General features: G+C 44.8%; 1 protein-coding gene across 13 annotated transcripts in view; it reads right to left on the bottom strand.

Annotated features, from left to right (window-relative positions):
* Nucleotides 1–24,768, bottom strand: part of LOC139346894 (sickle tail protein homolog) — a 108,073-nt gene extending 83,305 nt beyond the window's left edge. For 4 of the 13 annotated variants that reach the window (XM_070986242.1, XM_070986241.1, XM_070986238.1 and 1 more), the window contains exon 1: nt 892–1,990. In XM_070986242.1, the coding sequence (XP_070842343.1) occupies nt 892–1,228 (337 nt within the window). In that variant the 5' untranslated portion in view covers nt 1,229–1,990. Of the gene's footprint in view, nt 1–891; nt 2,169–23,991; nt 24,011–24,354 lie in introns of those variants that run through there. The other 9 variants (XM_070986250.1, XM_070986248.1, XM_070986251.1 and 6 more) reach the window with 6 other exon arrangements.
* Nucleotides 24,769–24,827: the final 59 nt, after the last annotated feature.

Genomic DNA, 24,827 nt, shown 5'->3' on the forward strand with positions numbered 1-24,827 from the left:
TTCTTAATCTGCACCCCCCACAAAGAACTGAGGCAATGAGATAGCGACAGAGATCCCATGAGCAGTTATTCCTCTCTCCTCCATCAAGGCCGTGTTCACAATAGCACTGCGTCAAAAAATATAAGCTTTCTCATTAATTTCAATGAGTCACATGCCACAGCCACAGCTTATGGATGCACATGGAAGCGGGGTGAAATGTAGGATCATCCAGCAAAAAATGCAAAGACGCTGAACCAGGTTTTTCTGCAATTCATCAGCATCATCAGGCAAGGCATCATTTTGGCCAATCAGTGCAAGTGTGCATTCCTGATAGAGAACCTTGTTAAATGAACACTGTTTATCTCGCAGCTGTCAACACGGAAAACAAAACTATTGCTGCTGTCAAACAGCATAATCTGCTGTGCTGTGTTTTTGTGTTGCAACACGCCCACCCCAGAGCAGACCCTTGCATTTGTCAACGCAGTGCTATTTTTGGTCCCCGTGCCTGTTAATTGTAGATGCTTGACACGAGCATCCCATCGTTTGCCACAGGGCAGGAAGGAGATCTCAGATAACCCAAGAATAGCTAATCCATATGTTCACAACACAATGAACTCGCATTACAGGGCACACACGAAGAAGAAAAAGCCTAATCCCTTACATGCTGAACTGACCAACGAATGATGACAGATGAGTAGAAGGAGGGCAAACCATATCACGCTACCCAGTTCAGGGGGAAAAAAAGTGACATTTGAATTACAACTGAACTTTGAAATGTGTTTATGCTCTCTAAGCGTGCAATTACACAGAGGGAGTATCAAAGTTTCGCATGTGAACCGATCACACGTTTGAAGAAAGACCCAAAGGTCATTGGAGACAAGTTGGAATTATGAAGTTCGATGCATTACTTACTGTGCACAGAGCCTTGACTTGAGGTTTTAGGTGGGCTGATCCTGCTCTTGGGAGGGACTGCTTCCATATTTTGGCCCTTCTCACCTGGACTCTGGCTGGGGGCCTGAGTCTCAGTCTGGGTCTCCCTCTGTGCTTTGTCCTGTGGCACAGCGGCCGTTAAAGACTTCTGTCTACCCAGGATGCCATCGCTACCTGCCCTCATCAGCTTTTCCCCCACGCTCAGCACCCGGGCTCGACCGGCCGCAGCGGCCGTGCCAGGGCATTCCTTCCTGGGGGAGGGCAGCTTTGATCCGGCACCTAATGAGGGTGGGCGGGCCAGCCTGGAGGCTTTAGACATCCTGCAGGTCAGCGGATCAGTAAAGCTCCTCAGTCTTCCTCAGCCAGTGTGACTGCAGCTGCGTCCTGTGGGCAATCCAGGGTTTCTCAGCTCTCAGTGAGCTTGACTCTGCGACTCTCAGGCTCCAGCGTGTTGTGACTAGTGCAGGTAGGCTGCAAGGGCCAGAGGGAGGGCACTTTTGGGAAGCCGGGTGGGAGGTGAGCTGAGGGTGAGGGGTGGGAGGTTAACAGCTCCTTGGAAGGTGTTCTCTTCTCCTGGCGTGGCCTCCTGGGATCATCCTCCAAAGCAAACAGTGTGTGGTGTGTGTGTGTGTGCTGATAAATTGGTGTATATGTGGATAAACCTGTGGAGTGACAGGACATGCTGTGCCAAATACAAACAGAAACTCAGGTCTCCAATGTCAGCGCATTCCGGCTTTTAAATCCCCTCTCCGCCTCTCTTTCCCCGTCTTTCACACTCTCTCCTTCTCCATCTCTCTTTTTGTAAATCCCTCGTGCTCCCTCTCTTCTTCACTTGCACTCACAATATGGTTGTCAACTTCTCCTACCTCATGCCTAATAATTATTTCCCATGTTACTGTCCTCTTGTGTCTTCTCTCTGCTCTTCTCTTTCGCTTCGGTTAACTCGCTCTTCTTTGCTGATGCTCAGCGGGTAACCATTCCAGCGCTCCGGCAGGCGGAGAGCAGAGAGAGAAAGATTTAGAGACAGCGAGAGAAAAAAGAAAAAAAGAAGGGCACGAGGGAGAAAGAGAAAGTGCCGGCAGAGGCTTCGCGGAGGAGCCCTTCTCTTCAGGTGCAGCTGCTCAAGCTGTTCCAGATGTGTGTGCAGGGCTTCACGTCATCAGCCGACCGCTCAGAGCCCCGCTCTGGTACAATCCCTGGCTTCACCTCGTCCTATTTCCCCTCTTTCCTCTGTAGTCATCTTTTTCTCTTTCCGTCTCGCAGCCTGTTCTCCTCACATGTGATGAGATGTTGAGGCTAACAGAGGCAGGAATGCACGCACACACATGCACAACACAACACACCAAGCCCCTCACTCTCTGGTGGAATTTGCAGAGAATTAAAAGAGCGCAAAGGAGGGGAGCGTTACAGTGTGTGCGTGTGTGTGTGTGTGTGTGTGTGTGTGTGTGTGTGTGTATACATGAAACACACAGCAGAGCCGTTCTGATCTCCTGCGCTGAAGACATCATCTGTGACAAGAAAAAAATACAGCAGAAGTTGGCTCGGAGAGAAACAGCAAGGAAGAGAAGATCAGAGCTCTGAGAGGCTTCTCTTCCGCTTACCCTCTGTCCTGAAAAAAAAACAACAAAACAAATCCACTTCTCATCCCCCCCAAAAAACTCAACCCTCATGAAGCCAAAACATTTCTTCTCTTCTGACAAAATGCTTGGAACAATTGTCTGACCCACAGAAATTTCCTCTGCAGTTCACAGTGATCATTGCCAGACAAGCACAATAAAGTATGAATCATTGTTGGTGGGGTAGAAAGTGCAAAAACAACAACTTTCAGCCATTAAAGAAAGATTTAATGGCCACTTTTTTTTTTAAAGAAAGTGAGAACCAGTCTGTTTCTTGGTGTAAAAACACATTTTGCTGACGCAGGCCGACTCTGGAAAGTAAACCACGATCCCAAGAACTTGTCTAATTCATTAACTCTGCAGACAGGTCACCCTACTGCAAGCTCCGAGCCGGTGACACTTGTGTAATATGCCGCAGCATGCGACATGTGATATAACACACGGGGACGCCAATGCGTGCTTACTGACTAAACACCAGAAAATGGATTACAGTGAGCAAAAGGATCAACTGTGTCCAGGCAACGCGTTATAAAAGAGCAACAATCCGCATGGACTGGACCGCTGGCTTAGTTTTACACAGGGACAGTTCCTCTCTTTGAACCGGTGCTGTGTCACTCAGATATCACAAAACATCCCAGTTAAAAAGGCCAGAAAAGCCAGATTTAGTCTTTTAAATGTGTTTTATCGACCGCTCTGTTTGGAACTGTATGGTGTGATTATACATTGATTCATATGTTAGAAGTTTACAAAGGGATTTAGAGAAAAAAATGCACTCAGACGTGCAGAAGATTTTTATCAATTCCTCCATCCCAGCCTCCCCTCCTTCCCGATGATTGACTTTTAGACTACTCAGCCCTCCGAACACAATGACAGCCATCACTGATCATATAGATATGAAATATTAATCATGCTGCGACACATCCGTATGGTTTTAGATAAAACGCAAAGCAGATTGACCTACATACTTTCCCAATGAATAGTCCGCTGACAAAATAGGAGGGCTGAGAACCTCATGGGAGACGCTGCATGTCTGATGGATTTTTGAAAGAGAGAAAGAGTAAAGAAGATAGAGACATTAGCATAAGATTAAATATTAGAATTGTGCCAGATTATGTTTGTGCGTCACCGCTTTGGCTGAGTTTGCCTATGTTTACAGTGTCGTAGTACTAAGGATTACGTCAATCCTTAAAAAGGTTGACCGTGAAAAAGCACAGACTTCATATAGGTTTCAGTGTGTGAAGGAATGGTAACTTTCATAGGATGGTTATATGGCTATTTGTGTGTGTGTGTACATGCTGGGAGTAAATGAAAGCCCTCTGTGTGGACTCGATGCCTCCCAGGCTTGAAGCCAGCTCTAACTGGAGGCAAACGGCGGGAACTTGGTTCAAAGGCTTTAAATAACATAGCATTTAGGGATGGATATAATTTGAGTTTCCTAATTAAGCCTGTGATTTTGTGCAATGTGATAGATCATAAAGTACGTCTAGATATCAAATAACAAACCCCGACGTCGACACATTATCCAGGCATGGCATCAATTTGCATTTCAAACTAGAAGTGGAAAACAACCAACCACAAGTATTTCAACTTCAAAAAGACAACAGCAACAACAACAACAACAAAAAAAACTTGTGAAAGATGATTATCTGAGGAGCCGAAATTGGCTCTGACAACAAAGACCTGAATGACAAAACTGCCACCCACAGCTGTGCAAGCAGCTCGCCCTGGCTAGCACCACGCTTCCAAATGCCAAAGAGCCTACTACTGTTTCACTTTTCAGGGAGTAGGCATGTTGGGGATTGAGAAGTTTCAGTTGTGGAACAGTCGTTCGGGATGGGCGGTCGTGGAAATACGATGGGGCAGAGAATCCCACAAGTTCTGGCGTAGCCGCTTGTGGCCCATAAGTGTGCAGAGGAGGGGCTGTTGGACATATTCAAGAAGGGTGGTGGGCTCAGCAAGAGTTGTCTGAGTGCCTCTGTGGTATTTCTCTAATTAACTTACTTTTCTGTCTGAGGGTTATTATTAAACTGGGTGCATAGGTTAAAGATGACTCCCACCCCACCAGCTGGGCTGAGGCCAGTGTCGGGTGGGCTGGCTGCATGTGCAGAATCTGCCTTACTACAGTCTTTCATATATATTTTGATGTACGCGTAAATGCTTGCCATCTCTCAAGAGATGCAGTGGTCTCAATAAGTGTGATATACTTTACAGGTGCTACAATAAGTATATTTAAATAGACAATAGGTATCATAACTACATGCGCATGTAAGGAGAATTATCACCTGATGCTACTGCTCCCCTCCACTTCATGGATCTTTATAGCATCTTTTAGCGCATTGTTTGGTTTCCCAGCCTCGTCATCACACTCACAGTGCCATTTTCAGCAGCAGCAGAATGTAGACAAAGTAAGGAACTAGCTGGTGAACACGCTCAAGCATGTCCAATGTAAGTCCAATATTCATTCACCTTTTAGCTCTAATTTGCTCTTCATCAGCTCTTCAGAGAAATATTTGGCTCTAGCAGATGAACACTTCACTGTGTTCACCAGCTAGTTCCTAACTTTGTCTGTCTGCAGTTTGGTGCTGAGCAGGTGGTGCACAGTGGGTTTAGCAGAGCTTTTTTCACTGGCAACAGCTGCCTGCTGCAGCTGGAAACGCCTCTGATGAGATTGCCGAGAGTGGACCAAAACAGTGAAATTGTGGACCTCAAGACTCGGGTGGTAATTATCTGAGGAATCATCCCTATCAGTGTGATACACAGTCATTTAATCCATTGTTGATATAAAAATAGTGATTATAGCAGCTTTAACTACCCTGTGACTGCCTCTCCATGTAGCAGAATGAACACAAAGGCCAAGTTTACACGGGGCTTGCATTGGACTACGGGCTGGGGGATTTGGGAAGCAACCGGGGGGATGGGTGAGCTGTGTACCTCTCTGCTGAGGATTAAGGTTGAGTATGTTTTTCAAGCCCTCGGGGGTTGGTTGTTTCTTTTTCTACATTCCATCTCAGCACTCCCTCCCAACCATATGATGAGTCATTACTGACTGTAACATTCACTCAATATCAGCCACTGAATCAGTTGCTAAAGGCACACAAGCTGTACAGTAACACACACATATACAACCGCAGCATTGTGCATGTAGTGACCAATGCTGCATCGGGTTGGGGTCCCAACCATGTACAAAAAACGCAGGTTTGAGGCCAGGTTGCAAATCTCCTTCCTCCGTATTACACATGGGGATAGAAATACCATAAAATAATCTCTTAATCCACCATTTATTGGAAATTGCTGCATTAGATTTATCTTACTTTACCTCAAAAAGCTTGTGACTGAGAGGCAAACTTGGTCAAACTTGTACAGAGGCTACAGTAAAACTTGAATGTTCCTCAGAATAACAATTTCTCACCCTAGCAAACAATCAATATTTCATCAGAGACTTTTTAGTAGTTCACAGACTCATGAAATGAACATCTGAATCTCTATCTGGAACACATACTGTAGGCCCTATCTCAAATTGGTCAACAACATCAACAACGACAAACTCTGCTTTTTCTTTCCAATATGGATCCTTTTACTCTCCTCTGTAGCTCTAGCTGCTGACTGCTCCCGACTCCCGGGTGAAGAAAAGTGACTCAAAGGCAGAAAAGAAGTCTATAAGATGATGGGACTCGCTGACAGTTGGGACCAATTAGTCTTAGCACTCAGCTGCTCCCTGGGGAAAAGCCACCCAACATGTCACATTATCTGCTGCATTAAGTCGCAGTAAGTGTGGCACTGACCGTGGCAGAGGGGCTGCCACTCTTTCAGCCGGTCAGAGGAGACGGTGACCCAGTCAGGAGAGGTGCTGCCTCAGCCATTATCGTCAAGCGTCACTTAAACAAACAAGATTGATCAAGGTGAGTGTGCAGGATTGTCGACTCGCCTGCGCTCTGATTAAAGCGAACACTGTGGCTTGAGGTTGGAAAGCTGGCGCTGTTCCATTTCCAAGTCTCTTGAGCATCATAGTGGAATTTAAAGCACAGATTTGAGATTGTTTGGAACCTCCACTACAGATGATTAAGAAAGCATGTTTGCAAAAGCACGGCCCAAATGGCAGAATATATATTATGTTATCCAGATCAAATCAACGTATCTACAATACGTATCGGTCGTATATGAGCTGAGTTTCTCTTCAGGAGGAGGAGGGGATGGTGGCACTTTGCTTGGCAAGACTTTGGGACATTTTCCAGATGTGTTTGTAGCGATAAAACCAGGTATTTTAAGATAAAACGTGATCTTTTCCCAATCCTAACTTAACAGTTTTGGTGCCTAAACCTAAAATGGAGAATTGAAACATAAAGTTGTCACATATCTGTGGTTTGCAGAAATGTACAATGCCAACATTTACTGTGGCGGCTGGGTTGGGATAAACTTTGACATGCGCTGGAGATCAGCTTCTAAAGACTTGGAGGATGCTCCCAAGTGCAAGAATTGACAATCAGCTGCCAAAACGCATTACGCTGACACACAGTGTTGTTGAGAATTCAAATCCAGAAGCATCCAGTGAGGGCACGTCTCCGCCAAGGCTGCAAGATCGTCCAATTTTGTTATTCTAACAGGGAAAATGTTTAGAAATGTTTAGTCTGTATCTGGTTGGAAACACACATGATGATAGATAATAATAGGATGAAGTAAGGAGTCCATGAAAGAAGAGCAAAAATACCAACTCTCAATGTTAACAAATACTTCCAGAAGATTTATTGGATGCACTGATCACTTTACTTGCCTCCATATCTGACGGAAATCTATTTTCTTTCTTTCTTTTTAAGATATTGTGCAAACAAAAACATGGACAAACACAACATAAAGCTTTGGGAGCGTCAACGAGCAAAGATGGATGTTTTTTGTAAAATGTGAATGTAACCTCATGCATTAACTCAATCTCAAATCCTGGATGTTTTGAGCATTATCAAACACACTGAGAGTTTGCAAGACAGTGCATCCAAGCAACTGCGTCTCCATGAAACAATAAGGTGAAATCTGAAAAACGAATTGACATAGATTGCTTATCTCAAGCAAGAAAATCCGTCTCAATGCATGTGGAAGGGGTTAGAAAATAATTCACAGTGTTATAAAACATCTAGAATCTATAGTTAACAGGCTAAAACGTGTGGAAAAATGCTGGTTATGGACATTAGAGGCAGTATCCTCTTAAAAAGTGACTGTGCTCAGATGGAGGCAGAAGCATCTGAAAAAGCAAACTGCTTCAGGGAACAAAGTCATGTCATCTCATTTTGGCGAGCTCCTGTCCCTGGAAATAAGTAGAACCCCCTCTTAACATGGACCCATAAGAGGATTATTATAACAGATGCTTAAATAGAAAATGTTTACCTCAAATGTTCTTTCAATTCACACGAGACACAGCGCAAAGTATGATGAAGAAAGAGTCAATATTGTTGCTTTACAGCGTTCAGTGGGAAAGGATTCTGCATGAGGTCCCGCAGCCTGTGTCATCATGAATTCCTTCTCCTTATGTCCTGTCTCTGGGGCCCCCCTGTGGCCTTATGAATCACTCCTGCTCTTTACCCTCAATGGGCATCGACATGAGAGCATTCACATGCTACAAACCCACACACGGTTTGGAGGCGTCTACCTCTAAACCCGTATTTTCATCCAGTTACCCCAGAGGCAGTGGCTACGCATTAAGCTCGCAGCCTCGTCCTATCCTTTACGCCTCAGCATTTTAGGAGAGTTTCGCTTCTTATCTGGACAGCCTGTCAAGTGTGTTATTGGAGGCAAACTGGATGCTTCTGCCTGAAGTGTATAAAGAGGCTACGAGGAGAGACAAACCACCTCTCCAATCAGACTGATGTAAATAAGAGGCTCCTCTATTCTCTTTATGGCTTATTGATTTTTAGTTCGATGGCTGGCTGCAGGCAGAGAAGGAGAAAAGCAGGAGGGTGGGATGGGAAGAAAAGACTGAATTCTGAAAAAGCAGCATCTTCCTGGGAGCGTAAGCTGTGCCACATTAATGGTACTTCTGCACCATAAAGCCCACGAGAATAGCGCGTGAAGAAGTGAGAATAAAAACATGCATTTGCCCTCACGCGCAGAAACACACACGCACAAGCTGCAAGGTGTGTCATAATGAAATAAGAGCCTCTATGAAACAGAGCGAAGACAAGTGCTGTAAGATAATTATATTGTCAGGATTTTATGGGAATGAATGGATTTTTGCTGAGACACCGAACACTCTGTTTTGTTCTGTAAGTAGCCAAAAGAGCGAAAGCACGAACCTCCCTGTCAGATGTGGTGGGAAAACACACATAACTTATTCAACATGCTGGGTGAACATTATTCTAGTATTACAGAAAAGGAATTAAGGAGATGACATTTCCAGGGTCAAGTCTAGGCTGCGTTTGATTCAGAAGTCACAGAAAAAAGCTGCGTCTGGCACAAATACATTCACAGCCTAAACATTTGCACCAGCTGAGGAAACAGAAAAAGGTTAATGTATTAAAATAGATGCTGAAGTCTTTCCACGCATGGCAAGAAAGAGAATACCTTCACTTGTTCATCTTCAGTAAAACTTGACATGAATGCAAAAACACGAACATCAGAGCGTGCACATGCGCACACACACATCTAAACTATGAGGACCTGTTAAATCTTGTTGTTAAGCATCATGTAAACAGCTTGAGGAGCTAAAGGAGCCTCTTAGTGACTCATATATTATGGAAGAGGACCGATCGTGTGTTTCTGTGCCGGAACAGCTGCAACCTTGGTTTCGTCCTTCCTTGAAAACAGGGAGATTTTCTCCAGTATTTGTTGGAAATATATACACCATGAGGTCTTTCATGTGTCTTATAAAAGCGCCGTCATTCCTGTGCAGAAGTGAAGCCTGGATGCTTGTTAATCCGACAATGTGACAGGTGACATGCTTAAAACTGCCTGTGATTTGCGCCACCAGGAGGCAGCACTATTAGAAGCATATGAGGTAAAATTAACCTTTGGGAATATTGAAATCCCGATCAAAATACGAAGCACATGATGTGTTTAAACCTATTTGTGACTGAAATGCCAGAGTTACAAGCCTTAATGGGCTTTTTCTTGAAACAAAATAAGATTCTTCTCCTTGGTTAGAGGGATGGGCAACTTTCAGGACAAAGGTAGAGCAGAATTTCTCTTTAAAGTCAGAAGTAACGCTCCATCTGCAGCTGAAGAATCTGCTCGCTGGATAATAGGAGCCTTAATGTGGTCAAGCATAAGTTCCTCAGCAGCTAATCTGGTGGCTCTTCAACCTGAAGTAAGCAATGTTTTATACTGATGACTCCCTTTCTGCCATAGAAGCTGCAGAGCGACCAAAAACGGCTATTTCATTTGTGACCTTTAACATGTGAAAATGCCATTTGTCTAAGCGCTCTCAGGGGGATTGTGAATAATCTGTGTGTGTGTGTGTGTCTGTGTCTGTATCTGCGCGTGCGCATGTCTGTGTGTTCGCCCGCTTGCCAAGAAAGTAGATTTTCATTGGAGGTTTTCATGGCTTGAGTCTCTAAATCAAGCTGACAGCTTTCAAATGACCGATTATCATCCCCATAAATTTGCATACTTTCGCCGGTGAACATCATTCCACTCAACATCACAAACGCACCAATCATGAGAGTTATATGTCGTAAATCACGCTGAGCTGGAGTGTGTGAAACACATGGTGGGAATTTTACAGTGGCTAAAATATGTCACTCATAATTCACAGGATAGAGGTTTATATGTTTATTTAAAGTGTTCTGTGTTGCCATTTAAGAGGTCCTATTTAAAACCTGTAATTAATTTCTACACTGTTATGAGCTATGTTTGCACAGGAAGGATAGATTAGGCCAGCCAGCCATGCAACAATCTACAGATCTTCATTAATGTGGGATTTCATTCCTCATTGAGCATCTCTCGCGTTCCTCCACTGTGAGGCTGGAGGCTCGGCCAAGTGCTTGGATGGGGGATGACATATGAATATGAATGTTTCCCCAAACTCGTATTCATGAGAAATGTTGTGGGGATGAGTTTAAAACAAGTGACAGGGCCTCCTGCTCCAGTGGGCTGAAAGTGGCTGTGGAGTGCAGGGTTGTAAAGATGAAATATATCAGTATATATCAAAAATATCTGAGAAAATACGACATTATGATTGGATTTTTATGGAAACCTTGAGTATTTCTGAATCAATTCAAATACTCACTAAATGTGCAACAATAAAGGATAAAAAAGCATCATTATTCAATATTTATTTAAGAGTCAAAAACACAGCTGAACAGCTTCATCAGGAGGATTAATGAAATATATTGACAGAAGCTGAAGAAGTATCAAAGAACAACCAAACAACTGTCATCTGATTTTGATTTTGGTGGAAAAACGATGTAAAGACACCAGTTTGTAAATGACCTCACACATCTTTGTGCTGAAATGTGTTGTTTTATAGATACATTGCTATATCTGCAATAAGATAACATTGGCCAATATATCAGTCTGGACAAGTTATCAGCCTAATTTTACGGTACACACACATATAAATAATATCAGTGCGGTGAGATATATTGAGGGTTTAGTCCTAAGAAAAGAAAGAGTCCCAGTAGTGAATGAACAACAGAGGGGACAAAGCGACAAGTGAGCTGCAAGGACAGCAAACGCCAGCATCCATGTCACAAACAACAGGAAGTGCTCCAACTGCACAGCCAAATGCAAGCAGGCAGGCACACATACACACACATGCACGAGCACAACAACACACAAGGCTTCAGTCAGCAGCGGAGATGTGCTGAACCAACAGCAACTGGGCCAAAACAGGATGGAGATAAGCATCTGACGCAAAGGCGCACAAAGTGATGAAGACACAGAGAAGGGCACATGAGGGCGCTAAACATGAAGCTCGAAACAGGTGGTGTGAAAATAAATCCGGGCTAAAAGGCTGTTAGTGACGGAGGGAAAGGTCGAATGGATGAAGGACGGTGGTGGAAGAACCAGGCTCTCGAGATATGAAGCTCTGCTGCACGGGTCAGGTCTCAAGACAAAAGATATAGATTCTTTAGCTCCACTTCTCTTAATTATGCTACACTTCTACAGGAATAATGAGCCGCACTCTTTATGACTTTCCTCTATGGCAATAACACAAATTAGCAGTCCAGTTCCTCAGCTAGAAACAGCAACGACTTCAGGCTAATTTTAATGTACACGGAGGAGCTGCAGGGGATTGTTGACAGCCCAGCCTGCAGAAAACACACAGTCTAACATTACTGTATTCTCATGCTGCAACATCTGGCGTTTATCTACTCAATCGCAGGACCACTTCGGGGAAAAGATTTCTTAAAGTGTCATTTCTTTAAGTGGAAGTTTCCGCAACTGCTGACTGACATGAGTACAAGATCTCGCTTGAAAAGAGTCCATTTCATCCATCACGGCTCTGCTGTGGCTTGCTAACAGGGAGTGCAGTGACACTACAGTGGGTCTTTGTTTCCCTGGGTTAATTCGTCATCTTCAACAGGAAAGGAACCTAACTAAAGCGCTGGCACACATGTTTTTGATTGGCCTTCAGTTTCACAACTGGGGTCAGGGGTTTGTCAGGCCCACCTCTTGTCTGGCATCTGCCCTGACCCTTTGCCTTGTCGCAGGTGTGCGCACACACATTTCAGTGTTCGCGTCCAGTCCAGACTGAGCTGGACCCCCTTGGGTGTGTTTCCTGTGCTGTTATGCTTTCTGTCTGCCATAAGCATACCTCCTGCTTCCCCAAGGTGCCGATGAAAAGACTTCTGAGGCCCGATTCATCTGGGCTCTGGCCTCCTTAATGAACCAATGAACTCACCCTGAGACGCAGAGACACCCTGGGTGCCGGAGAGGCTGATTAAAGAAAGGAGGGATGGAGAGGAAGAAGAGCGAGGGGGAATGTATAGAAGGGAAGAGAAGAAGAAAAATCCTCTTCTCTTGAGGTAGAGCTGGTTCTTCAATCTCTGCTGTCCCTCTGCTCCGACTGGAAGAGGGTGGGGGGAGGACTTTGGCCGAAAACCCCAGAGTCTGATCCTCATTAAGAAGCACAAAAAACATCAAAGACCAACCCCAAACCTCTATCAGTCAGGAGCACCCACAATCCCCATGATATTAAAACTCCCCGGCGCCATTCAGTGTCAAGTTCTGAGGCAGGCGCAGGGGCTCGGGTGACTCGGGGGCTGGGGGACTTTAAGGTCCTGAAGGTCAATGGAAAGTTTGCGCGAACTACTCTTCACCTCAGTGATTGGCTGCTGCTGAATAAGCTTTCAGCTGGAAGGGAAAAGGGAGGAGACAGTGATAACTGGCAGCTGTGAGTAGACAACTGTAAGTAGTAGCTGGGAGACACTGTAAAAGATTTAAAACGATTTAAAGTTAAAAACTCAAGACTCCCAGAGGACCTAAGAGTGGCAAACGATGTTTATTCACTATTTGTTGTAACGTAAAACGACTTTCACTTCACGAAAATTGGAAAAGTCAGTTTCGTGAACTTCAGACGTCAAGTTCAATCAACAACTGTTGAGTCATATTTGCTCGGGTCACCGGTCAGCTTTGCTTCCCCGTTACATTTTTTCTCTCACTTTGAAGTTGTATCAAGGTCACTTCTTCATACTGTATGCCACATAATCCTTTCAGCTCTTCCAGCAAAGTTAAGAGCCACTTTCGTATCGTGCTAATGCTAATACGAAGGTAGAGCATCTGAGGGCAAGGCTCTGAGTGACTGCTGGAGTAAGAGTGCATACTAATCTTTATCATGATTATAGATGATTTTTATCAGAGAAAAGACTTGAGGTGAATTTCCCAAGAAAGGCAGCCTCCTAAAACAATGCGTGCTGGGAAACACAGTGTTTCTCAAACACATAATTTAGTGAGTTTACTAAACACTTGACATAAGCCTTTAAAACACAATGAACTAATGGTGTCTAATTAAAAAAAATGTTTGAAATGAGTAACTAGAACCTAAAAACTGACGTTGATGACACTTGAACTAGGTAAATTATGGGCCCCTAAGCCCTAATCTCTAACCCAATCAGTTACAATCAGTTGATTTCACTTAAAAGACATTTTTTACAGTGCAGGGTGACCTAACAGTGATTCACCATTTAACATTGTGTGAAAACTTCTAACTTGGCCTTTGTGAGAAAACCACAGAAGGAGCAGACGAAAGCCTGCCATACAAGAAAAATCAAGCATCTCTCCTCTCAGTTTTACACTATGGAAGTCCGGATTAGCTGAGCCTGTCGACTCCTCACACAATCTTAACTATATACATGCTATTCATTCCACCCTGGTGGTCCAAAATATACAGCCGGGCAGAGGCAGGTCACAACAGCACAGGGTGACCGAAGGGGCATCAAACACACACTGATAACTCCTCTTTCAACTGGCCGTGCTGGGACACAATCCCAAACAGAGGGTCCGAAACACCCAGAGGCTTTCAATACACCGCACATCCATGCACACATATGCATCTGTCTGTCACTGCATAAGTATACAAGCAGTTACGCTGTGGTGTAAAGCAACAGTTCAGACAGAGGACAGCAGACAAAATCCATCTTGACAAACTGAAATCATAAATACCATCAAGCCATTGTTTTATTCATTGTGCTCCAAAATTAGTGGCAACATAAGCACCATGAGTCATAACTATTAAAACCATTTGTTGACAGGCCAAAGCGCAAAGCACAGCGGCTGGAGTTTGGGAGCACCGAAGTGTGTTTTTAGGATGACTAACAGAGTGATCGAATGAGAGAAGCAGAGAATAGAGGACCCGGTTGACCTTGCCATAAGGTCTGATGATTGCTGCCCCCTCTTTAGGCTGCCAGGCTCGGCCATTAACTCTCTTACACAACTGCTGGCCTTTGCAGTGGCTCATGACAGCCAAGCCTGCATCACCATGGCGTTCAGCCTCACAGAGGCAGCTCATCGTGTTTGATTGTTAAATATCACCGAGTCTCACCTCTAGCACAGCAGCTGGAAGAGCTCCGAAAAGCTAAAGGGAAAGGTATGTTAAACCTTCACAGTAATGTGCTTCATATATTTCATAGAAATCTTTCTAATTGATAAGGTTTCTGCAAAAAAAAATGAGAAGAAACGGACTTCTGAGAGGTTTATTTAAGCCGTCGCATCAAGATTGACCATAACAGAGTATGACTGGATTAAAACGTGGTAGGTGGTTCAATATAATAGAAAAAGGCTCTTAATTAAAAAAATTCTTTGTCTTCAGATTACAGTCTGGATCAAAGGATCAACAGCCATTTGCTGGGGTTAGCACCACACTTATTGGCATGCTGGTATTTCACAGACTTTGCAGGGAGTAAAGTGGATTAGCCCAACTTGACCTGAAAATTCACAGGAAGTGCAAAAAGAATTTACTCACTACATTCACTTCCTCATTTTCACATGGGCCGCGTTGCTGATAAAGCAACAGGTCTCTGCTCATTTTTATGCCACTCATTTTTCTCTTATCATCAAAAAAATGAAGCTGGGTAATTGCTGCACGACTGCAGCGGAAGCTGTTTTTCAATCCTTTCTGGGAGGAAAAGTAGCACGCTGCAGGGTCATCGCAGAACTTCTCAGCAACGGCGAGACGGATGCTTTCCTCCCACAGCCCCTTGCTGTGACCGCGCCCAATGACTGGCGTCCCTTCCACTTATAAACACCCACTTGCATCTTCACACTAAACCTCCCATTTATCACATTGACAGGAGCAGCTTGTGGTTATTGACTGGGAGTGGAGACTTTTCCCATCCATGAGCTCAGTTATCAAATTAGATACCAAAGCAAAATGTTTGGAATGTCAAATGAGTGGTGTCAGATGGCTTGTTTTTCAGCGAAGCGAGCATAAACCCCTCGTAATCAGGAGGCGCTTATCAAATACAGTGTGCTACTGGGAAAATATGCTCAGGCATATGTGTGTTTGCGTTTGGTTTCTCTTATACCTCTATCAGTTATGTCGAAATAATCTGTCTAAGGAGTCTTGGTGTGCACATCTCATGTGTTTAAGGAACACATACCTCCCTTAAAATGTTACTGGATTGTAAAACAACATAACAGCGGGGCTCACACACACACACACACACACACGGTACATACAGGCATATGTTGCAGTGATTACACATATTTTTAACAGCTTCAGAAAATCATCACCATGGGGAAGTCTGTTCCCTTGCAAAGCAGCTGGATTCACAAGATCACACCCAGAACACGCGAGATCACACAAGCAGAGAATCCATCTTGCCAGACTTCAAGCTATGAGTTTGTGTTGGACCAATCAGCATCAGACGAGGAAGCGCTGGCAGGTAAGGACGGGCGTTGTCTCGGTGTGAAGACAGCGAGAGAAGCATTCAGAAACAACAATGGCGGCTCCTAAGTAGGTTAGCGCAGATGCTGCCGTAGCATCAGTTATATCTATCTCTTGCTTTTCTCAATGGAAACGATTGCTTGACGATAGACAGCGATCAACATCGTCATCCAATCACCTGCTGAGTACTTTTTGAAAGTGCCTGCCCTTTTCCAAGCAGTTTGCAGGGACGACTTCCCAGATGCTTCTGTGAAACAAACCATCTGACACGTCAGGTGAGGAAGTCTCCGTGCCAAGAAACAGTCCCACACAAAACTGTTGGATGCTAAGCCAACTGGTTGCAGCCTAATACTTAGCTTGCAGACACAAGATGAGATCGCCCTTCTCATCCAAGTCTCGCCAAATAAGTCCAGAAATGTCAAACTAATCCTTAATTATGACAAAATTTGGCTAAAAATGGCTTTGATGGTGATAACAATGAGGCAATGAGGACTGCAGACACAGGAGTTCTTTTGTTAAGCTCTCTGTGTGTGTGTGTGTGTGTGTGTGTGTGTGTGTGTGTGTGTGTGTGTGTGTGTGTGTGTGTGTGTGTGTGTGTGTGTGTGTGTGTGTGTGTGTGTGTGTTGTCGAGGCCGACCTCTGTGGCAGTGACCCAGATCCTTAGATTGATTTGTAAAGTCATTAAAATCACAGCTGGTGAATAAAAGACTTGATGTCGTCAGCACGGAGTTTGAAGATAAGCCTAAGATAAGCCTAATTATCAGGTACCGACACACACACACACGCGCGCGCACGCACGCACACACTTAATATTAAGCATCAGCGCTCAGCCTTGCTCACATAAACACTGCCTCATTTTCTCCCCCGCATACCTATTTGATATTTTCCTTTGAACACGACCTCGCCGCAACATCAAAGGAGAGACTATTTGACTTCTCGCTCGTCTGTGTCCAAGTCAATTTTTTGTTCTGCGTCGCTCCTTTAAAAAAAACAATGTCATCGGGGCTGGCATCACGTATCATTAGCGCTTGGGGAGAGTATGCACAGAATGTTATTACATCCCTGTGTCCCAACAGCACAGACATACAGCCAGATTGTCTCTAATCACCAATAAACTAGTGCAGATATTTCAAGAGCGCTGCTCAGGGCGGATGAATGGCAACTGCGCGGAGAGCCACGGCCCCCTTTGGGAGCCATCGTCTTTGACAGAGTACATTCCTATCTGTGTATTATCAGGCCTTAGGTCCTTCCAGACTTGATGCCGATAAACAAGACCGAGGTGTTTGTTTACTCCTCAGCTGACTCCACAGGTGACAAAAAGAGCCAACCGCAAAAAAAAGTGACACCACCGCAGCCAATCAGAAGCTTTAAGTGCCTGGTGCTGAGAGGTCCATGTGTCACTTGTTGCTGCTCAACAGGTGGTGAAATTTTGCACTGACGTCATGCGCCGCTTTAGTTCTACTGCAGTTTTGGTGACGCGCCATCATTTTCTCTTCAGGAAGGAGCTCATGAGGGGGAATCAGTTAGAAAAAAAGCAGAGGAAAACATCTGGCTCCTCTCCACACAGCACCGGCATCCCGCTGCTGCAGAGACGGAGGAGTCAGGAGAAGGTGGATAATTCATTAGGCACGAAAGTTTCATGCAAGACAGAGATGATGACTCAACCAGGAGTGATTCCAGCCAGGATACCATCGACTGTACAGTATGCTACACTCGCTTTTGTCTTTTCAAAATATCTCCCTTTGGCTTTGTTTCTCAAGAAGGACCTTTGCATTAACGCGCTCACAAATGCTTGACGAAGGAACAAAATGTCAGGAGTCAGAAACTAGAATGCCATATTTCTTTTCTTTTTTTTTTTTAGAGAGAGAAGCAGCATGCTTTCCCTTTCATCAGTGTGTAACAGCAGAGCCCGACGTAGTGAATGAATGTGTGGAAAGGTATGGAAAGGTCAGCTGAAAATGGACCAAATGCGAGCGCTGGCGATTAAAATACACACTTATGTTTTAAAAGTCTAACAGGCTCTTCTGAAATGTCTGTAAGCAATCATCAATGACCCGTTCAGCACACTGGTCTCAATAAACTCAATGCCTGGACAAAGAAACAACGGCAAGAATCAACATCAGCTTCAATAAACATGTATAACAGCTGAGAGAGACACTGGTAAGATCATTACGCTGGAAGCTTCTAACCTCATGCAGACAGGCTCTGTGATTTAGGGTCCCATGCCTCAAACTATGCTCAGCATTTGACCAACAAAAAACAAAGTCTATCGACTCAAGGTTGCTGCCTCTTATCGAGAGCGCCATCCCCAGCTGAAGCCAGAACAACAGCATATTACTGCTGGGAAGGGAAGGCCTCAGCATACCCTTAAATCTTTGTGTTTCAAACTCTACGGGAACTTAAGAGCCCTTAAGGGACAGGCTTTTAATCCCCTGCAAAAACAGCTGTTTAGCGTCTGTGGGGCTCTACTATTTCCAGAAGGATCATCTCAAGTGCCTTTCCAATGTGATCAGCATCATCAATGGGACAGACAGCCTACCAAGCACGCCATTTCACACCTCGCCCAAGCGGACAGCAAGGCACTAAAAAGATGACATTAATAACAGTGAGCGAGCTATGTATAGAAAATATGTTGCAGGAAATTAAGGCCATGCTTTATCCTCACCCCCGCCACCGTTTGATTTGTTTTTGTGGAGAATTATAAGCTGTGAAGACAGCACACGCCCCTGGTTTCTAAAGATCAACACTGGCACAGACGCCATCTGCATTCCTGAGCTGGAGAAGCACATTCTGTGATTATCATTCCAGCACTGCCTCTGCCATTTCCAGGCAATCGGACGATAGCGTGCAGCCGTGTTTATTGTATGTCCTGGACATCCTGTCAAAGGGACACTGATAAGCGATTACGGCGGTATCGTCTTAACGAGAGCAAAGTGGAAACTCATCCAAAATGAGCGTCAATCATAATAAATGGGAGGCAAGGCCTCCCATTTATTATGATTTTGACCCTTTTCCTGTATAGCATTTTGTAATGTTTTAAGTTTATTATTTTAGAGCTTCCCATTAAAGCAAGGTCGGGCAAGATATTGTGTTTGAATAAACTCCAAGATACCACCTAGCTGGGTTCATTTAAACAAGTTGTTTAACGTGGTAAATGTCGTCACCACCAATAACTTAGCGGACAGGTGTGAGCCGACACTCCCAGCCAACAACACGTCTCATTGCCACAGCATGCCTGGATTCTGATGCATACTTTGCAGCTCTATGTCAATATGTCTTATACTTTAATATCTAAGTGTTCCACCATCAAATTGCTGATACCTGCTTTCAGTTCCATTTGAACTTATGCAAATTAGATTGCGTTGCTAAATCTTGTCCTTCTTCTGCTACAGTCACTGATGACAAAAATGCTGATTGACAACAGCGCAGCTGGTGTTGTTTTCACCTCGTGACTCTGTGTGTCATCCTGGAGACACCTATCGTCACAGGAACTACCACAGAGGTGGTTATGAGTTCTTTGCCAGGTGTTTATATGTCCATGGAGATATTTTCTTAACATGATACCATCACATCCATCCATCATCTATACCCGACCATCCCTTTCGGGGTTGCGGGGGGGGCTGGAGCCTATCCCAGCTATCATTGGGCAAAGGCGGGGTACACCCTGAACCAGTTGCCAAGGCAACATACAAAGACATACAACCATTCACGCTCACACTCACACCTAAGGACAATTTAGATCTACCTAACCTAATGAGCATGTTTTTGGTCTGTGCTAGGAAGCCGGAGAGCCCGGAGAGAACCCACGCATGCACGGGAAGAACATGCAAACTTCACACAGAAAGGCCAACCCGGAGATCGAACCAGCGACCTTCTTGCTGTGAGGCACGCGCACTACCTGCTGCCCCACTGTGCCGCCCGATAGCAGCACAACTGTGCAAAATGCAGTCACGAGAATTCACAGTTGTGCAGTTGAGATCAGAATGAAGGCTCAGTTTGAGGATGAGTGCGGTCCAAGAAAGGGTGCCACAAGGGCTCATTATTAGGTATTAGGTAAAACATCATCATCCTGCGATGGGATCACACCGCTTATACCAAATCGGTGTCAAAAAATGCCAATGACAATTTCCTACAGCTCAAGGTGACATGTTGTTGTTGTTTGTTGGGTCTGACCTAAACAAACAGTTAACTATGGTGTGAGACAGAGGAAAGAAAAGCAGGATATTCTTTAGAGTAAGAAGCTGGAATTAGATCACGTTTGGCTGTTTTATCGAAACATTCCCACTTATTCTGATCATCGTGATCAAGCAACTAATCATTTTGTTAATTGGTGTTAATTGTTAATGCCATCTCTTTTAAGAAGTAACATAATCTCATACATAGAAAAAGCTCGTGTACGAGGAGCAGAGCGATGTTCAGCCCACGGCAGTACGACAGGCTAAAGGCAGATGGCTTTTGAAAGGAGTCTGAAAGAGCGCCGCAGAACGACAGAAAATCTGGACTCACAACAAGTCGGGCTAAATTGGCTTGAGGACAAAGAGACATGACAGCTTTGAATTCATGGACAAAGACCTACGGAATGAACTACAGTAACAGCCTCAGCTAACAGAACTTCTTGGCAGAGAGCAAAACAAGGAGAGCTTTAAGCTGTTCCCTGTGAAGATCAAGTGAGTGGCTGAGCTGGATGTTGAAGTGCTCCACCCTCTCTCCGTGACTTACCAGGCTCATGGGAAAAGAGGAGGCAATTATCTTCATTCAACCATCCAATCAAGAGTGCATATCATTCTCCAGGAACTGTTGATATTATGGTTCAATTTCACTGGAAACCCGAGATGATGAACATGACTCAGAGTGCAGCTGTCGAGGATGTAAAGCAGCTTACTGACAGACACATCACTGTTTTACTCACCGAATATGCAGCTCTGCAGACAGCCCGTTCTCAAAGCAACGAAGCCTGCGTTCACCTCGCGATGAGACGGATTAATCACGATTCTTATGTGAATCTTAAATGTAAACGACACTGCAAGTAATGGTGATGGCAACTTGATCCACTACATCCCTGTGAGAGGCTTCTTGGAGGAAAAACACGAGTCAAACTGTGACACTGGTGACCGTCGAAGAGCAGCAGAGGTCAAGATGGGAACATGGTGGAACAGATTAGGGACAAGGGAGAAACAAGCTCTTCTCCAGGTAGTCCAGAACACAGTCGCTGAATCTCTGAGGAGGAAAAACGGATCAGCATACAGCATGCTTTGATACGATTTGATCATGTCTTTAAAACTAGGTCCACGCTCATGCAGCTAAATCAGAAAACGCCTCTTTTTCTTTTTCCCTATGTTATATTGATGTTTTCCTTCTTTCCTTCAATAATGGCTATTTTAACATAGATGAAAAACAGCATAATTCAGACTCCAAATGCATTATTTACATTTATAGCTGCAAATAGCTGTGGCCCCAAAAGAGGAATCATTAAATGATTAAAGCTTCCATTTAGCTGGTGTCCCCACAGTGATTCATGAGAGCAGAGAGACCTTTTTTTTTTTTTTTCAAAATACCCTTTGATTTTGAATTTAATTTCCAGTAAAGAAGTGAACCAAGACTGTGCAATCGGGCTCTAAATATTTTGGGGACCCGTCTTTCTTTGGTTCCTCTGCAATCTGGTTTAAACTGTGATTTGTCTGTCTGATCAGATGTACGTTCAGCTGATATTCAATGATCAACTTTATATTCAGACAAGGAATTTCATCCTTTTGGGGGAAAGGTCACTTGGCTTTGGTGGTGCCAATCTTTATGGCACAAAGGCCAAATGAGAGAGCAGCAAGACCATCAAATACAGTGAAACTATGATTTTAAGTCCATGGAAATAATCAGTTTAACTTGAGTAATAAAAACTATCACAAATAGCCAGCAGTTCATATCAGACTTGAAATCGAACCCACGCTGCTTAGACCCTGGTGTCTAAAACGTATTGACAGGACAGGCAGAGGAGAAATCAGCTGGGTCGTGCTGGCAGGGCATCAAGGCCACTGTGGCTGCAGAGCATGTAAGTTTTTCAGGGGCATAAGGCCAAACTGAGGGGGCACAGCCGCCATGGCCTCCGTGAAATTCCCGTCCTGGTGCTAACCCTGGACTAATCTTCTATTTCCAACTTGTTAGAGGCATTATAGTGCGCTTGACATTAAAACAGGAACCTGTTCCTATTTAAATCTGCATAGATTTTGAGTCTAAGCTTCCAGTTTCTTTTACCACTGACTGGTGACTGCTTATAGTCTTACTTAACTGTTACTCTTTGTCTCTTTCTGCCCTTTTAATTGTCAGTCTGGTTGAACCGACTCTCCATGAGCACAACATTATTTTTTTTTTGTGCAAAGCCTCCACTCAAAATAACATCTATTTGTAAAGAGGACTTTGTACAAACTAAAAGCATGAAAGACCATTCAAAACTGCAGTCTGACCGTGGAGGCAAGCTTTTGTTGCAGGTGATTCCAAACTTCTGAATGGTGATGCAGTTTTTAACCTTTTACAGCATGTCAGCGCTTCCATGTAGCATTAACTGAGAGAATAGATGTGACAAAATGAACATTACTCAGACTAAGAGGAGAATTGTGAAAGTAATCATCTATCACACTTTTATCTAATTCTTAAAGCACAAGACTAGACATACACTGTACAACCTATTCTTGAAAGTCTTTACTTGCTTTGACACACAGACATGAATGTGTTTTCTCCTGCCAGCGGCTGGTAGTTAACACGAGCAGCACCGGCCACCATGGCGGCACAGACAGAAAGGAGCACCACAGCTAAAAATGCAATCTTCACCAATACGAAACAACTCAAAGAAAAGGACGTCACCGCTGCGTGTCCTGCTGCACAGCGTTTCAAACAGACGTCCAGCGTAGAAACGCCAGAAATGATCATTTCTTCTGAAATATCAAAACATAGATGTTGCAGGGAGTTGCAAGTATAACGATCAGAGCTGGCGTCTTTCTTTGAACAACAAACTACTCACATCTGCTGAAGTATTCCCTTCAGGTGATGCCAAGATCATGAGCTGTTAAAGCTGTGTGAAAATGAGTGATGGCTGAGCCACCGTTCTGTTGCTGCCCAGGTGCTGTTTGTACTTTACGTGTCTAATGTGATGAGCATTAAAGCTTGGCGGTCTCTCCCTGGCCTCGAACCAGGAATGGCTGTGAGGCTGTGCATGTGAGTGCGTGTGTTTTTGTGAGACATCAGAGAGAAAGAGACTGAAACTTGACCCCGCTGTCGCTTGCATCTGGATGGCAGGAGAAAGGATGGGCTGAGTCAGAACGTGCGTTTGCTGCTGAAGCTGCATACAACCTGAGCCTGAGCTGCACGCAGCATCAGCCCTTTTCACCCTGCTGCATGCATGCATGTTACTGACTGTGACAAAACACACACACTCTCTCACACACACACACACACACACACACACACTAGAAAAACATCAAACTGCCTGAGCAGCTGCCTTCATATCAAAGATACAAATATATCACAAGCTCGCACATGCGCTGTCCTGGAACCACAGTGTACTGTAGATGCACCCCTCTGGAGGGCTTTGCAGCAAACTGGCAATTTTCCATTGCGTCCTTGCTCACGTGTCCTGTCATTCAACCTGTCACCATGGAGATGAGCTCAGCTTCTCTGTGTCTGATGCTGTAGTGCACACACTGCAGCACACAGCAGCAGAGGCGGGCACGGCCGGCACCGGCGCGACGCTCGCCATCCAACCATCCAACCATCCATGTGCCACAAAAGCCCTGAACGTCTGTTTAAAGGGGACGAATGTGGTCCACTTGAAGACTATGGGATACAGGAAAGTGCATCTCAAGGTGAACGTCGCCTCACTGAAACAGAGTGCGAGGAGTGAGGATTAAAAAGTTGCACGTAAAGGGCAGCTGCCACTTCAGATAAGCGCGCCGAGGAGAGGCTGAATGGATCACAGCGCTGATGCACATGCAGAGGGCATCATCAGGAGAGGAGGGTCATCACGGCCTCCACACACCAGTCACACATTGGGAACATGGCATACAGCACAGGTCATGTGATCAGTGGATATAATGTACGTGTCCAGAACAAGAACACACAGCAGAGAAATAAAGTTGTGCTTGAAAGCTAAGATCTGATTTAAATACTCACCTTCAATCAGCTGGGACCTTTTCCTCATGACTGTATCTTTATGGGCAAATTATTTTGGCATGTAGAGAAGTTTATGGAGGCCAACTGTCAGGAGAGCTGAGTGTATAAAGTGTGTGTATAATTACAACAATGTGCAATAAGCCATATTTGAAAGAAAAGAAAAACACTCCAAATGGGGATTTCTATGTGACACTAGCTTCAGCTCTTCCTGCCTCCTACATGACCACAAAACTGACAAATATGAAGTTACTAATCTAAGCCTTCCCTTAAAATAAGGCAAAAACTTCCAGAGTTGCCCCGCATGCAGTAGCCTTACGCAGTTATGAAGGTCAGCAGAGATTGCAGCTCAATAATTCTCCTTACTGTGAAATTTGGGACTTCCTTTGTGATCACTCGGAGGAAGGTCTGCGAACTGCACCCGGTGTCCCGACATGTCCGATTCCCCCCTCCTCGGCCGTCCTGTGTGCTCCGGCTTTGTTTCAAAGTATCCGGTAACTTTGGCTCGTCGAGGTGCGCCGGCGTCCCGGTGCGTTTGGAGCGTGTGGATCCGTCAGGGACGCGCTGCACGCCGGCGGGGAGCGTCTGTCATTGACTTCGCCTCTGCTCCCTCTGTGGCTCTGCGCTGACTGCGTGCCAGTACTGCGGGTGAAGCAGTGCCCGCTCCGCTACCACCTGCCCTCCGCGCTCAAGCCTGATACTTTACGGTCCATGCGAGATGCGCCGGAGCAGGGAGGGGGGGGCTCTCTCCCTCCTCCCGCTGTAAAACAGATCAAAACTTTTTTTTTTTTTGCCCTCCCTCTCCAATGTCCACATGACTGCAGGGTTACGTCATCAGT

This window comes from Chaetodon trifascialis, chromosome 18, assembly GCF_039877785.1.
Source record: "Chaetodon trifascialis isolate fChaTrf1 chromosome 18, fChaTrf1.hap1, whole genome shotgun sequence".
Taxonomy (NCBI): Eukaryota; Metazoa; Chordata; class Actinopteri; order Chaetodontiformes; family Chaetodontidae; genus Chaetodon; species Chaetodon trifascialis.